Source organism: Cyprinus carpio, chromosome B1 (assembly GCF_018340385.1).
Source record: "Cyprinus carpio isolate SPL01 chromosome B1, ASM1834038v1, whole genome shotgun sequence".
Lineage (NCBI taxonomy): Eukaryota > Metazoa > Chordata > Actinopteri > Cypriniformes > Cyprinidae > Cyprinus > Cyprinus carpio.
Genome location: NC_056597.1, coordinates 19,286,673 through 19,303,634, shown reverse-complemented (window position 1 = coordinate 19,303,634; position 16,962 = coordinate 19,286,673). Strand labels below are relative to the sequence as shown.

The following is a 16,962-nucleotide window of genomic DNA, read 5'->3' as shown; positions in this document are numbered from 1 at the left end:
CACAGAGTTTTCTCTTAAACAAACACATCATTGTGTGCATCTAATCTCACTGATTGAGAAACAGAGAGACGGGGGAGAGTATAATATACCAGACATTGCAAGGGTGAACTTTATTTTCCATAGTCTTCTGGAAATTATCGGACGCTTACAACTAATTATGTCAGTGAGAGTTTGCGGTTTATAAAATGTAATTTCAAATGGCTTTCCTTACACGGAGCCTCTTTGTGCATGATCTCAATTAACAGTGAAATGTTAGTCGGAGATTAGATGTAGTTAAATGCATATTAGGTGATGATAATTCCACATGGTGCCACGAATGCTATTAATCCTTCTCTGGTCAGGTCTTTGTTAGTGCTGTGCTAAAGCGTATGATCATTAACAGCCCTGTCACGACAAATTATTGCAATAGATCATTTTGTTCAGATGAAATGTAAGTCACTTCATATTTACATAGAAATTGGAAACCTTGAATAATAAATAAGGCTTTGTAATACAAATATTGCGCCTAAGAATAAAATAAAAAATAAAATAAAATATGAAATAAAATACAAAATAAAATCCACAACACAATATACATATAACACAAATAATATTCTATAGTCTGTTTTTTCTCTTCTTTTTTTGTGGGTGGGGTTGTGTTTGGGGGGGTTGCAAAACCAGCCAACCTGAAAATTATAGTAATGTTTATTTTTATTATGCAATAGTAATAAATTCTGTCCTAATTTTATTCACAAATAATTTTAAGGCCGATTAACCCCATGAGCCTTTATTTCACATGAAAGAAGACCTTTACCTGTCTGTATATATTTCATAATAGTCTTTTCATGATTTTTATACATAATTTTTTCATATAGTCTTTTCATATTATTCATTCTCTCATCCCCATAAGTGGTTTATCTCTTCTGTTTCATGGCGTTGCATTGACTTTGCATGATAACATAAAAAAGAAATAGAATTTGCTATATTAATTTGCTTATGTTAATTGTTCACAATGCATGTTAGGCCTTTTACATTTAAAGCACACAAAGTTTGTGATTATCGAAATAATCATAATCATGTTTTTATGTAATAATCATGTCAGGGCAATCTCATACTAGGAATATAAACCACCTATATGCCACTATGAATGCCCCAGCAACCACATTTCAGAACACCCCAGCATGTCCAGTCTATAAATAAATGCCAAATTGTTAAACAGTTGAACATCAATAGACACAAGATGGAAGAGCATTTACATAAGAGTTGAGAACTTTCTTACATTATTAAAGTAAACTTTTCTATTAAATGACTATAAGGTAAAACTAAGAATTCGTCAGATCATAAACAAAAAATTCAGAATTATTAACTGAGTATCAGAGACCTTTAAATGGCATTTCGCTAAGATAGACTATGTAAGTAAACACAGGTTTGTCAGTAATAATACCCAGGCTGACAATAAGAATAAGAACTGGCCCAGCAGTTATTATGTTGTTTTGTGCACTAAAAGACAATAAATAGGAGGTCAGCAACGAGGGAAAGCTACAACATAATGCTTCAGAATCGATTTTCAGAGATCCTGCCTTGCCTACAAGCGAGGCAAGTAAACAAGGCCAGAATCAAAGGACTGTAAGCGCAGAGGAAAATGTCTGATGGAAAACAGATTCATGTTCCCATAATACAGAGCTCACACCGCTAAGGTGTTTAATGTTTAAAAACTATATCAAGCATTGAAAATTCCCCCAGATGAAGTCGACTTTAAATCTGTACAGTGAGAAATACAGTACATGTGACTGCATTAAACTGAGTGAGGGTGAAAAAACAAAACCAAAAAGCAGCGCTCTAGACGAGCAGATGATAATCGATGCCATTAACAGTTAATGTGTCAGACTGTGAATAATTTGGAGTAAAGGAGTTGCCACAACTCTGGCAAAACAAAAGGCAGACACTTTTGCCTTAGGCTGTGAAATCACTCAAGCGCTTAAAACATGAGACTTGTCAGCCTCGTGGCAGCGTCTTCTGTGTAAAGGTGATAATGTTGCAGGAGGTGCTTATGAAAGGAGCTGTTGTGTTTGCGCTTGAGCAGATACAGCAGGTCTGTGTTGGGCTCACAACAACAGTCAGATAAACACAAACACAGGCAGAACTTACAGAATTCTCCAACTAACTAAATTTAATCTTAACAACTAGGGATGCGGAAAATAACAGGGACTGCCGTTTAGATTAATGATGTGCAAAACTACACAAAATTATGCATATGAGCCCATATCTGATTATAAAAAAGAACAAATGGCAACAACAAAAAGAGTTGTGATGTAACAACTTCTGTCTATATACTTATGGACCTTGCAACCGTTGTCAGAAATTAAAAAATTTAATCCAATTCATCACATTCAAAAATTCATAACCCTCACAAAAATGGGGATCTTCAGATCATGTAGTAATAATGGGAAGAGGTCAACCGATATTAGAAAATATGGACGATAACAACAATAATATTAATATGAACAAAAAACTGCACTAAATGTTACAAGTTTATTAGAAAATTAAAAAATATACAAAAATAACTTGAGAATGTTTTGTAATTCTTGAACAGTATTATTGAAATAAATTAAAATAGAGCTTCGTCACTAGTACTGACAATGACTTCATTTTTTATTTTATTGTCACATGAAATATGTAATGTACAAGAAGAGAGAAATTATTTTCAAAAGGCACTGTATATCTTATGTGTGTCTGCACATGATATTTTCCAAATCATTATGATGTTAAGGTTTCTCATATATGGAAAAAATTACCTTAAGAGTCTCCAACATAAACTCATTAGGTCTCATTCACTAATAATTTTGTACATGCATTATAAAATGCATTAATTCCAATGTTGAAATGTTGGTATCATGACAACCCTAGACCAAGCAACACAGTAGAGCTGCTTCATTTTTGATTTACTAGAGAGAGTTATTCATTTTAAAAAAATTGATTCAGTGAAAGATTCAATAAATCACATATAAAAACTGCCACTTGCTTCATATTGCTAGATGAATCAGTGTTTTGAAATAAATCGCTTGAATGAATGATTCAATGATTCATTCGTAAAGACAGTCACTTGTTTCATTCCAGAATGAATCAGTATATTTGGGAAAAAACAAAACAAAAAAAAACACTTTTTACTGTTACTACTAATGCAAAGACAGTCTGTCTGGAAAGGTCAAACACAGATAAGCATGAGTAACACAAACAGTGAAAATGTGAAACTTTTATAATATCTGATCAGATATTCAGAACATCAACACTTACTTGCTTATGCTATATTGCTTAAATATACTGTCAGTTCAGACTAATCTGTACTGACCAAAGCATCTATATCAACATATTTCTTCTAACAATATATGAATGTCTGTAATATAGAGAATAATTGCTGCAGTTATCGTTCGAGGACAGCTGTATGTATACATATGCGTGTGTGCGGGAGGGAAGTAACAGTCTTAATTAAGACAACACATACAGTACATTTGTCAGAAACGGGGTTTAGCCTCTGGGCAGACAGAAGGACAAAAGCCAGAACTACACCTGCTACTCAGATGCAGTATTTTTGGTTTGTCTATACGTGTATGTATGACGGCCTTAAGACAAACAGTCAACTGTTTTATATTCTCCAACTTTCACTTACATCTTACAAAACATCACACCAACATTTCTGATTACAACACCTTAATTCTCTTTGATGATCATTGAGTTACATAAATTCCACTGCTCACACTATACTATATTTGTGTACTTTGCTATTACAAGTATCACAACACATCTATCCATCTTTCTTGGAGGCATTTTGAAGGTTAAATCTTGCTCTGTGGATGGTGGCGTCATACAAAATGTTCCCACATTGAGGAGTCTGCAGTGTCCCAGATACAGACAGCCTTAGCAACGAGGGAGAGATCAAAAGGAACACCTACTCGGAGCAGACGGATACCAACGCTGCAAACAGCTACTGATGGTAACCCATGGCAACTCCTGATAACTGTGCATTCTGACAAAAACAGCCACAGCAAGCGCCTTCGCAATCTAAACTAACAGTAGATTTAGTTTCCGAGTACCGTGTGCGAAACGGACGTCTTCCTGGCTGATGTAGACATCACTAGGTTGCCCTCGCAGCTCAGAACGGAAATGAAAACCAATCCAATCATTGAGATATAAAAGGAATTGGGCAGGAGGAATTAAATGGGATCCAAAATAGCAAGCTTTGTGCTTCTTTAAATATCCAGCACCTCTCAAATGGAGCAAGAAAATGTGTTGCATGAAAAAAACTCCTTGTTTGTCACTGCTTAGTAAGCGGAGACCTAGACATTTTTTTAGAGACCTAAAAGCCAAGAAGAATAATTTAAGAAACAGTAAATAAAGGGAATCTGCAGAGTTTTTAACAGTTTTTATACAGTTTGTCCAAATAGAACAAATCAACACAATTTCAAAATAAATAAATGTAATTTTACTTAATTTTTTACTTAAACACATTCAGCAAGTTACTGCAAGTTTAAAATACTAAAACCAATTCAGTATATACTGAAATTTGTTTATGTATCAATATATCAATACATACTGTATGAATTAGAGGTAAACCGATATTGAAGTTTGCTGATAAAGATAATAATAAAAGGTGATAAACAGATTATTGTGCTAACGCTAGTAAAATCTATAGCCACCAAATGTGTTAAAAACTGTTAGTCTTTTCTTTTCTTTTAATTACAAATAAGCCTGAAATAAACTAGGACTTTTATTTTAAAATGTCTATGATTTACTACTGCCAGCCGCTCAGTCAAAAAGATGAAGAAAATAAAGTATGCTCTCTCAAGAGTCACAATTTATCAAAAGTAGATCATAAACGATCAAATGGCATAAATGTATAGTATCCATTGATTCTGAACTGCTGTGGAACCACAAGCCTGTAGAAATCTACATCTGCAGTGCTGCGTATGTACATGCAGCACTCACATTCAATTAAGTCAAAGTCTTTTGAAGTTTCATAATCACATTAAAATGTATCACAATTTCTGTTTTTCAATACCCCAAATTTAAGACCTCTTTTGTTATACCATTTAAGATATTTAGGACTTGAAAAACTTAATTTCCGACATTTTAGGGACACACAGGATGTATTAAGTAAATATTGAATCATTTTATACTTATGTAATATCAGTTACACAGTTTTACAATATCTATATTAGAGCAGTGGTTCTCAACCTTTATGAACATAAGACCCCCCCCCCCATATTCCCCATAATAGGCTGAATATTTCCAATATTTCTGCAGTAATTATAACAAAGCTGCTTGTTTTAATTAAAAGAAGGTTATGTATAGCAGCAATGAATCATGACTGATTTTGTGATTCCAGAAGTTACAAGAACTATATGTTCTTCAATAAAAAAAACATAGTTTTTAGTTATTGATATAATGTTTATTGATTGTTTATGTTGTAGCAATTTAATTTAGATAATTAAGATTGCCCACGTCTCCTCAACCACTGTCTTGTCCACATCGTTTGGCTCTTTTTCCCCATTCTTTGCAAATCGCAAGACCTTCCTCCACATTGTTTGCTGACATCTTGTAAAGAATGGACTTAGCATGTGCATGATTTTGTGCATTGCGAAGGGTGCTGAGTTTGTGTCTTATAGTGCGTGGAGGTCTGTAATGCCTGGAGAAAGCTGTCCGTTAGCATTCGTTTCAATGCCAGTTGTGCGGTCTTCTTAGAAGTACGCAAACTGAATGCTGCCATCTTTGCTCGCAGCCACACAGTTCCGGACACAATTGTTTACAAGTCAATCAGGGGCTAACTGGACCATGCTAACCAGCCAAACCTTGACCCCTTAGTGTGTTGGCTGTCCTGATTTGTCTTCCGAAATAACCAATATGATGGCTTTAGCTTCTCTTCTGGTTCTGTTATGTCTAAAATAGTTCTGATTTCATACTGATTTAACGCCCAAAGAAGTATTCAGACTGACCGGTGCACAAGTTGAAAAATAGTTCTCTTTAAGTTTGTTTTTAAGTTTTATTAAAATGTTATGTTAAAATGAAGGGTTCAATTAAATGGTTTGTATTTACAACTCATTCAAAGTTATCACAAAACAGCTTTGTGAAAGGGTCACTTACATACAATAAAACAGCTTTTTTTAGTCCACTCATGTAGTGTTAGATAATTTTAACACATTTTTCAAAAGTACTACTCATTTCTTTAAGTACTATTCTTATTGCACTCTGGAAACCCATGTTAGCCACTTTGCGGGATTGAGTTACAAGAAGGAGTTTGAGGCTTGTAAAAGGAACTGCTTGCCCAAAGAAGTAGGTGGCCAAGCTGTAGTACAGAAAGGCGAGCCAAAAGACACAGCATGAAGCATCTACATGAAACCCCTAAAAAACCTAAAAAAAAAATATTCTCAGTATGTTGAGATTACAGAATTTGAAAATTGTTTTGACTGGAGTAATGATTTACAGAATTTGAAAAAGATTGTGCTTTATCATGTTAACGTTGATGTAATCTCTCTTTCTTAAAGTATAACTACCATTGCACAGTAAATATGAAAGGATTTGCCTTGGGTTAGTTCTGTATGTGTGTATGTTCATCCATTTCAGTATGCAAACAGATTTTCAAGCATGCAACCGTATGCAATCCGTGCTTACCTGCGAAGAGCACTTGGCGGCACCTCCGGCTTCTCTGACTGGCCGTAGCAGCTAGCCGTTCCGTCAGGTATCCGACCTTCTTCTCTGAATCATGGCGGCACCCCTTCTTCTCTGAACATGGCAGCGGCTGCAGAACTGATAATTCCCACAGCGTCCTGCACACGCGTCTCCAGGGGATAATCCCATTCGTCGTACACCACAGATATCATCCCCATTGGAAAGGCTTCCGGGATTTGTTCGAGATTTCCTGTCGTCAGACCAGGAACAATCCACACAAAGCCAGCCCCGGTGAGCCCTAGTGAACGGGCTTCCTCCAAAACTAACGCTGCTTCGTCTTTGGAGCAGTAGAGGAGGATGACAGGCGACTGGATGCGTTTAAGCTGCACGTGGGCTCGGTCCTCAGGTTCGCCAACGCCATCCAGCGTCACTACGCTCTGAAGGTCCCAACGAATGAAGCTGTGGTCCACCGTGATGCGGACGGTGGCTATGAACTCCTGGAAACCTGGAAACTTGGTGGTGACCACCGAGAAGATGTGCCAGTCGTACTCCTCCATTATAGCAAGCATCAACAGCGCCTCCTGTTGGAGGGAGGCCCCAAACTGGAAACGAAGAACTGGAATCCTATAAAAAAATAGATAGAGAGAGAGCAAGAGGGAGGGAGAGCCAGAAAGAACAGGTGGTGGAAGAGAAATGGAGAAAGGGAAACATGATAGGAGTGAAGACAGAAAAGGAAAGTTAGATGAAGAAATGCGGGGAAATACAAACTGTGTGTTGTCACATCCGATTCTGATAGTTGGGTAATTGTACTTCCACCTGCATTCTTGCCAATGGACAGTCGTCAGTTCTGATAAATCAAATAAACCATCTTAGCTCAACTGGAAAAATAAAACTTCAACATTTGAAACTGTTTCCTTAGCATGACATGGTACCTTTCTGCTAGTGTTAGCTTCCATTTTAAATGTACAACAGTATCTGAAGAAATAAATAGCGAGGTGATTCTCAGACAGAGCGTTACGGTCCATGAAGAAAAACGTTGAGTTGTACACTATTCAGGTAACTCTCAGAGGATTTCATGCAGCCAACTCAAGTCCAAAGAGACGTTTTAAAAACTAATGTTATTTCTTACATTTCACTAATGCTGTTGCAGCACATTATTTTCTTTTGTACTTCAAACGTAATAGTAGTTGAAGACACAGCAATGATTCCATCTTTGCTATTATGTACACTGCATCCAATTCTGCAGTCTATATTTTTGTATACATTTGGTAATTATGCATTCAAGCTTATTTGGTAATGGCTAGAAATATGCCTTTATCTGAAATTTATCTGAAATAAATTTGTGTACTTTGATATTTTGTGTCTAATGCAATGATATTCATAGATTTTTAAGTGTGTTACTTTAGGTACTCCTGCTTTAAACCATAAAAGAACTGCTTTTATCCAGCCGTAGAACATGAAATCATTTTGTTTCGTCACCCCTGAGAAATATTTGAAAACGGTGGAAAGGCTGTTTCTCACTGCCACTGATAAAGCAGAAGCTCCTTTACCCTACTACTGAAGCCTTCAGCCTTGCAAACGTAAAAGTGTGAAAAGGTTTATAGAGGGAACAGGAAGAGAGAAAAGGGCAGGCATCAGGAGCAGACAGTGAGCCGTTGAATACAGGAGAAGGGAGAAAGACAGAAATTGCTGCACACTGTCACACTGGAGTCACTGACTGAGTTAAGAATAATGACTGCATCCTTGTGCGGTGACAGCTTGATATCTCAGAATACACAAACACATAAACGAGCGACAATGGAGCTTATGAATATCATGGTTCACGCGCTGTGCAAACACACAGGCACTGATCTGTCCACCACGGTGCTGTGACAGATTTAAAATACTGAGCTTAAGCAAACAGTGATGCGCAAATAAACAGGTAAGGAGGAGGTATTCGCCGAGGATTAGCACCATACTTTGAGCAGAATAAAATAAAGAGGCCAAATGCAATTGAATTTACATGAGGTAAATGTATGCTCCTCAAACTGTACTTCACTGTAACCGAACCTACTGAGAAAATTTAATCTTCAGCTCGTAACTGAGTCACAAAGCAATACATCTCCACTGATCCAAAACTGAGTGAGCACCAAACTTCACATAAACCAGTTATGTCACATTCTAAAAATATATCACACAAACAATTCAGGAGACATTAAAACTGTGTCCCAGATATACTGAGGAGTTAATAAATCAATGCAAATGTAGTGGCTGCACTCAATGTTTTTGGATGGTCCCTTTAGCACTGTGAATGCAGCACTTCAACGTTTAAGAGGCTCTAGGATGAAACTGGATTAGAGGTATGCACACAGCTCAGGCGCACTCACACATACACACGAAGGCCCACACAAATCTCAGGTGTAAACGGATGTAAGCCAAGGTGCATGTACTGTACCTATATAGCCATATACATATGCGCACACACATAGTGCGTCTAATCAAAAATACCCGCTCTCAGACCAGGTTTTCGAAAATTAATCATACAGACTCATTTTTATTTTTGGTACTGAGGTGCTGAGAGGTTTTCCAGTTTGGCAGGAGGTTGATAAGCATGTGAAGAGGGTTAGGATTTAGCTGCAGAGCTGGAGGTTTCCAGGTAGATGCACACACAAACAAACACACAAAAGATGTGTGTGCCAGGAAACTGCTTTAATCAGAGAGGGTATGAGGGTCGGAGCATGGAAATATCTTTCCATTAAAGCACTTCTTTAATCTTGTTACCCACACATCCTGACCTTGGAGCTGCCATGTTTTTGATAATGCTGCATATGAATATTGCTTAATGAAAACATTTTTTTGATTGCCAGTACGAATATATACAGTATAATCACTGTCTATTTTTTTTTTTTTATGCTTTTTGTTTCACTTTTTGTATTCCAGCTTTGGAATGTCATGCAACTTTAAAAACAGAACGAAAAATCACATCAATAATTTAACATCTGCATGGATCTTTTGAAGTAATCTCAAATGATATGGACAGACTCCAGAGATTATTCTGATCATCCACACATACTTACTGATGCTTACCATCCACACATACTGATTAGCCTTAAAAAAAAAACAAAGTTAAAATGCTCATTCATATTTGTATTTCCAAAATACAGTTTATCAAAGATTATTTGATTTGTTTATGATTGTTGTTAGCATTATGATTCAGAATACAACGCTTGGGAGTTTGCAGTCCTACGGTCATTTTTTTTTTTTTAAATACAGACGCTTAAACACATTAGAGAGTAATGAGCTACTCTGGCACTAAAGACATTTGGAATAAATCTTTCTGAATGTATTCTATATGTCCCAAAGCAATCCCATTTTTTTGGTGGAAAATGCCTGCTGTTCTCACTTCATCAAAACAGAGAAGTACAGAAAAAGCTCCCTGTTCTGCTATTACTCAGCAGAGACTGGCCAGGGTTTGAACAACTGTGTGACTGACACTCCCGGGGAAAAAACAAAAACAGCTTTAAAAAAAAGAAAGAAAAACGGCCTCAGGACAGGAAAAGAGACTAGCATCCAACCCCAGTACTGGACCAGGAGAATGATGGAGGTTGTAAGCAGTCTTGCAAGTTCAGGGTTGACTTGCTTCTCAATATTTTAGTAAAACTGTATCAGTAGCATGTTGGTAATCAGCCAATATTAGAAATGTTTCAGATTATTGGTATTGGATGTTATGGGATATTTAATTGTACATGTTCATTATTTTTACATTTAGAATGAGTGTTTTATGATGACAAAGGCAAAGCAAATCTTTGAAAGAAATGATAATTTAATAACCCTGTTAAAATGTAAAATGAAAAATGAAATCTCCATTTTCATTCTTTACATTATAATGTGATGCTCAAATTCACTTGTAGTGAATGATTGATTTTATTTATTTTTCAGAAACAAATTGAATGGAATGTAAATATGATGTATCAGGATTAAAATATTTATAGACTTATCAGTAGTTGCCAGAATGTCTGTTTGTTTGAAAATAAATTAATACTTCTGATGAATTAAATGCATATTTGCTGAATAACGGTCAATTAAAGACATTTAATAATGACATTTAAAGACTTCTACAAAAGATTTCTACTTCAAATAAATGTTGTACTTTATGTTTCTATTCACAAAAGAATCCTTGAAAAAAACTTTTTTCTGGCTGCTGAAGATTCAGTTTTGCCATTACATCATATTCTAAAATATTTTACAATAGAACATAGCTATTACAGCTGTAGTCAGGAATGACCAACTCCTTTCAGCTGGCATGATTTTGGAGAGAATAAAAGACATAGTCTATGATGTTTATTAATTAAGACAGTACTCAGCCAATTATCTCTAAGTTAAAGCCAACAACAGAACTTGCCTTTTTTGGTAGAGCATGTTCAACCCTTTAGCATCCCCTACTCTGATGATCACTGAAGAGCTCAGTCATGAAGGACAGGAGTGATTTGAACAGTACTTCCTCCTTGGAATGAAAGTGGTACCTCAGGCATTCTGCTAGATGACCTGTCTCTGCCATCGCCACTGGGTGTTGTTCCACCATTGACCTCTTAGATCAGATCAAGAAAGGACACTCAGAAAGGATCACCTTTTGTAGGCTGACAGCCAACACCATCTAGCCAGTTCCTGTGAGCCACAGGCTTCAACTTACCTTTATAAAGATATATTACAGCCAAGGGATCCATCAGTCAGAAACTGACCCTTGCAAAGTCCAGGTACACAGAGGTACATGAAGCTTTTGCAATCAAGTGTACTGTTCATGTTGATAACATCTGTGATAGTAATAGAAAACCAGACTGACCTGAACATGATTTCTTGTACATGGTGCCAACCGACAATCCTTGACCTTGCCACTTGTGCTACAGCCACCGAACCGGAAGCTTGCCAACAAATATTTCCTTTTCAAATCTACCACTTCAAGAAACCCACTGAGAACAATGATTTTAAATGATGTACACTAACCCAAGTATCTGAATTAGTTGCATTGCCATTTTGTCTAAAGTTCAGATGGTGTGAGGCTTAAGACGAGTTCACACTGCATGATTTTAGCCCTGATTTACACTCACCGACAGGTTTTACTAAAATCCCTGAAATCAGAGGCAAATCGGTGCTCGTTCACGCAAGTGACAATCACGCAGTGTGAATTATCAAAGACGTGATCTCAGAGAGTCGCCAAAGTCTGTGAAATATTGGCATGCTAAATATCTGGACCTGTCAGCGATTCAAAATCGATTGCTGTGTGAAATGAGTTCTGACTGAAAAAACATTGGCGATGATCTACAGCCAATGAGAGAGCAAGATACAGGGCAGCGGGAAGTTCGGGGAGGAGTTACAGACCACAATATCAGTGTGCTCTTGCGTTATTTCCTTATCACGTGCATTTGGTTGTGAATCGTAGTTTCACCAGACAGAGTTGTTGGCGATTCTTCCTATTGTAAAGTCATAGAGTGTGTAACCTCCTGTCACCAATCCATCTTGCAATGTGAACAAAGAAGAAACTGAATGCTTCCCCATATAGTCGTGCAGTGTGAAAACAATGGTAAGCCGACGACTTCGAAAACCGTTCAATGTGAACCCGGCATTACATATACACAACCAGTCAAAAGTTTGGACACACCTTCTTCTTTAGTGGTTTTTCTTTATTTTTATTATTTGTAACATTGTACATTAATAATGAAGACATCCAAGCTATGAAAGAACATGAATGAAGTTATGTAGTGAACAAAAAAGTGTTAAACAACCCAGAATGTTTTATATTTTAGTTTGTCCAAAGTAGCTACATTTAGCTTTAATGACAGCTTGGCACACTCATGGCATTCTCTCATCAGATTCATGAGGTAGTCAACTGGAATAGTTTCCAATTCATGGGCAAGCCTTGTCAAGGGTTATTTTGTGACATTTCTTTCCTTCTTAAAGGGATTGTTTACCCAAAAATGAAAATTCTTTCATTAATTACTCACCCTCATGTCGTTCCAAACCCGTAAGACTTTGGTTAATCTTCGGAACACAGATTATGATATTTTTGATGAAATCTGAGAGCTCTCTGACCCTGCATATACAGCAATGCAACTATGAAGTTCAAGGCCCAGAAAGGTAGTAAGGACATTGTTTAAATAGTCCATGTGACTTAACAAGCATGGCTACCACATTATTTGCAGTGACATGCCATCCCATCTGGTCTGCACTTAGTGGGGCAATCACTTGTTTTCCAACAGGACAATGACCCCAAATGTACCTCTAGGTTATGTGAGAGCTATTTGTCCAAGAAGGAGAGTGATGGAGAGCTGCATCAGATGACCTGGCCTCCACAATCACCCAAAAGAAGAGCGGTCAACAAGTACTCAACATCTCAGGGAACTACTTCAAGATAGTTGGAAATCTACCTCATGAGACTGACATGAGAGAAAGCCAAGAGTGTGCAAAGCTGTTGAATTCAAAGCAAAATAATTGAAAATATAAAACATTTTCTGGCTTAACAAATTTTTGTTAAGTAATTCCATAATTCTTCTGTCATAATTTCAATGTATTCAACATTAGTATACAATATTGAAAACAATACAGAAAAAAGAAAACCATTGAATAAAGTGTATCCAAACTTATACAGACTATACAGGTGCATCTCAATAAATTAGAATGTCATGGAAAAGTTTGTTTATTTCAGTAATTCAACTCAAATTGTGAAACTTGTGTATTAAATAAATTCAATGCACACAGACTGAAGTAGTTTAAGTCTTTGGTTCTTTTAATTGTGATAATTTTTGCTCACATTTAACAAAAACCCACCTATTCAAAAATCTCAACAAATTAGAATATGGTGACATGCCAATCAGCTTAATCAACTCAAAACACCTGCAAGGATTTCCTGAGCCTTCAAAATGGTCTCTCAGTTTGGTTCACTAGGCTACACAATCATGGGGAAGACTGCTGATCTGACAGTTGTCCATAAGACAATCATGGACAACCTTCACAAGGAGGGTAAGCCACAAACATTCATTGCCAAAGAAGCTGGCTGTTCACAGAGTGCTGTATCCAAGCATGTTAACAGAAAGTTGAGTGGAAGGAAAAAGTGTGGAAGAAAAAGATGCACAACCAACTGAGAGAACCGCAGCCTTATGAGGATTGTCAAGCAAAATCGATTCAAGAATTTGAGTGAACTTCACAAGGAATTGACTGAGGCTGGGGTCAAAGCATTATGAGCCACCACACACAGACGTGTCAAGGAATTTGGCTAAAAACTTATTTTTTATTGGTCTTATGAAGTATTCTAATTTGTTGAGATAGTGAATTGGTGGGTTTTTGTTAAATGTGAGCTAAAATCATCACAATTAAAAGAACCAAAAACTACTTCAGTCTGTGTGCATTAAATTGATTTAATACACGAGTTTCACAATTTGAGTTGAATTACTGAAATAAATGAACTTTTCATTCTAATTTATTGAGATGCACCTGTATAATTGTTACACTATTATGTAACATATCATCAATTAAAAAAATAAAATGCCCATCCACACTGAAATCCTTTGTACACTAATTCTGGCAGTACAGGGGAAAAAACAAGTCCTATACAACACATGCAATTTGGTGATCTTGTTTAAAAATCTTGCTGCATTCAATACAAAAAAAAAAAAAAATTCACAATGTATCTAACAGTTCGATTGCACTACACAAAAACAAGAGATTTCAAAAGAATTTTTCAATGTGCATTGTATCATGACCCAACTACACTATAATAATATTGTGTCTTGGGATTCGTTCTCATTCCTGTCTCTATAAAGACTCGCTTAAGGCAGCGATGGGAAATTTTAGTATCATAAAATTACTCTTGCACAGAGAGGCTATAACAAATGATGAAACCTCAGGAGTAGGAGATAATGAGCCAGTTAAGCTAGCAAAACAGAGATAAATTAGATAACGGCAGACCTGGACAGACTGACAGAAAGGGAAAATGTGCAGCAAGAAAGATCCTGACAGTACCCAAACCACACAATTTCATCTGTGAATAATGTCCCAGGGATCAATGGTATATAGGTACTACTGGTTCTCTCCAATTTGTCATTGTTGGTGATTAAACTGTTGGCTCTTATCCACTCAAATGCCTTAAAAATCATTGGATGGGACTCTATTTGGCAGCTTGACTATAACTCTGCTTAGGCACCCCATGAGCACTCAGGCACAAACAAACAAACAAAAAAAATGTTTAAAACAATTGTTTAATCTGAATCCAACTGTGTGTTTTTGATATCAGAATGACAGCAAACAAGGAGGCACCAAAGGTGGCAACAGTACAAGCCTGGCAGAGCAATACAAGGGAGCATGTCCAATGTCTACAGTATGAGCTGTTAGCTTCAGGTAATAAATAATTGCTAAACTTTAGTAAGACTACTGCTTTCCACAGGGTTGTGCAAAATTCAACTTTGAAGAATTAGCTCATTTTCGATTAAAAAAAATGAATTGCCTATGTATTTTGCTGAACTATATTTCAAAGAAGTTTAACAGGTAATACATTCAGGAAAATTAGATGTACAAGCGCCCTATCTGTCTGTCTTTTTTTTTTTTGTCTATCCAGCTATCCATCTATCCATAGATCAATCCATATATCTATGCACCGATCCATCTATCATTCTATCCATCCATGCATCAGGGTTTCCCATACACTGATACACTGTTATGGTCCACATTGACCGCCACAAATATCCACCGCTCCCTGCCATCAGCTCCCATGTCTCACACACACACAAGCATGACTTTGGCACTATATTTAGCAACTTTCAGACCCTTTTAGTGGCTTTTTTTCCATAAAAGGTACATACTGACAAACCTAGCATCTTTTTTGGATAAATCTTAGCTATCGTTCAGTTGGAAGATGTCAACAGTACTGCCCCACAAGCTTCTGTGCAGTGAGCGGCAGAGAAGCAGCGTATTCAGTTGGCCATACCACAGCCGACTCGTCAATAAATGAGTATAAAACAGCATTTCCAAGCTCCTGTCGCTTACTGTTTGGACTTTTAAATGAACATAATTCATGTTAATATGCTCATAGTTTGTTACTCAGATGTAGGCAGTGCACTGCATGTGACAAAAAAGTATATAGCCAAAACCACTGCATAGTCGCTCTTTAGTGTAGAAGTCAGGATTTATGGAGTAAAGTGAGAGTGACTCTTGGTTAACATGTAGTATGTATATTACAGTATTGTATTATGTTGTATGACAGTTTGTGACAGTTCATGGAGTAAAGTGTCTACGGTAAACTTGTCTGATTGCAAACTTAAAGCAATGACATCATATATATGCAAATTAATGTTACTTCATCTGCCACCACAAGTCTCACAAAATCATGTGGGAAACACTGATGCATCCATCTATCTTTCCAACGATTGTTCCATCCATCCATCCATCCATTTATCCATCCACTGTTCCCTCCATTCATATATCGTTCAATCCTTACATATATCGTTCCACCCATTTATCCATCTATTGTTCCAACTATTTATCCATCTATTGGTCCATCCATCCATCTATTGTTTCTTCCATCCATCTATATATTGTTCCACCCATTTACCCATCTATTGTTCAATCCATATCTATTGTTTTTTCCATCCACATATTGTTCCATCAAACTATACAACCTCTTTTTGGGCCCACTATAGGTACATATCCAAATGGCATCTAAATGTCTTCATAATCTAAAGAAATTCATAATTGAAAGAAACGTAGGTAATTCCCACATTCTAAGAAAAGAAGTGTTCAAGCACCCTATCTGTCTGTAATTTTGTCGGTCCAGCAATCCATCTATCCATAGATCAATCCATCCATCCTTCTATTGTTCAAGCCAACAATCCTCTTCTTGAGCCCACTATAGGCCTATATCCAAAAGGCATCTAAATGTCTTTTCTCATACCATGACAGCATTATAACAGTTATCGTTCCTTTAACTAGGTGTCACAAGAGCTTCTTTTATTCCTTCTTTTTCATTTATTAATCTGTATTTGTCAAAGTGTTCTCTGAAAGTTGTCCTAATAAAGAGGTTTGCTGTCTCTCCTGTCACTTTTGAGAGAACTTTATTTCCTTGTCCTCAAATCAATTCTCTTTTTTCATTTAAGTATCAGAATGCTCTTTCATTTCTAACATCTTTCCATACGAATAAATATACATAGCATTCACATGGTCCTTGGATGCTTTCATTTCCAGAGTTGTCCTTACTAATAAATGTATTTTTGACGATCTGGGTCATTATTTAATACAAAACAATATTTAATACAAAACAACACTTAATGTTTCTACTGTATCTCTGTCAATCTGATA

The 16,962-nt window shown here is 36.6% G+C and overlaps 1 protein-coding gene across 1 annotated transcript in view; it reads right to left on the bottom strand.

Annotated features, from left to right (window-relative positions):
• Positions 1 to 16,962, bottom strand: part of grin2ab (glutamate receptor, ionotropic, N-methyl D-aspartate 2A, b) — an 80,394-nt gene that overhangs the window by 15,111 nt on the left and 48,321 nt on the right. Inside the window, 2 exon segments of the mRNA XM_042716938.1 lie at positions 6,646 to 7,251; positions 7,253 to 7,266. Of these exon segments, the coding sequence (XP_042572872.1) occupies positions 6,646 to 7,251; positions 7,253 to 7,266 (620 nt within the window).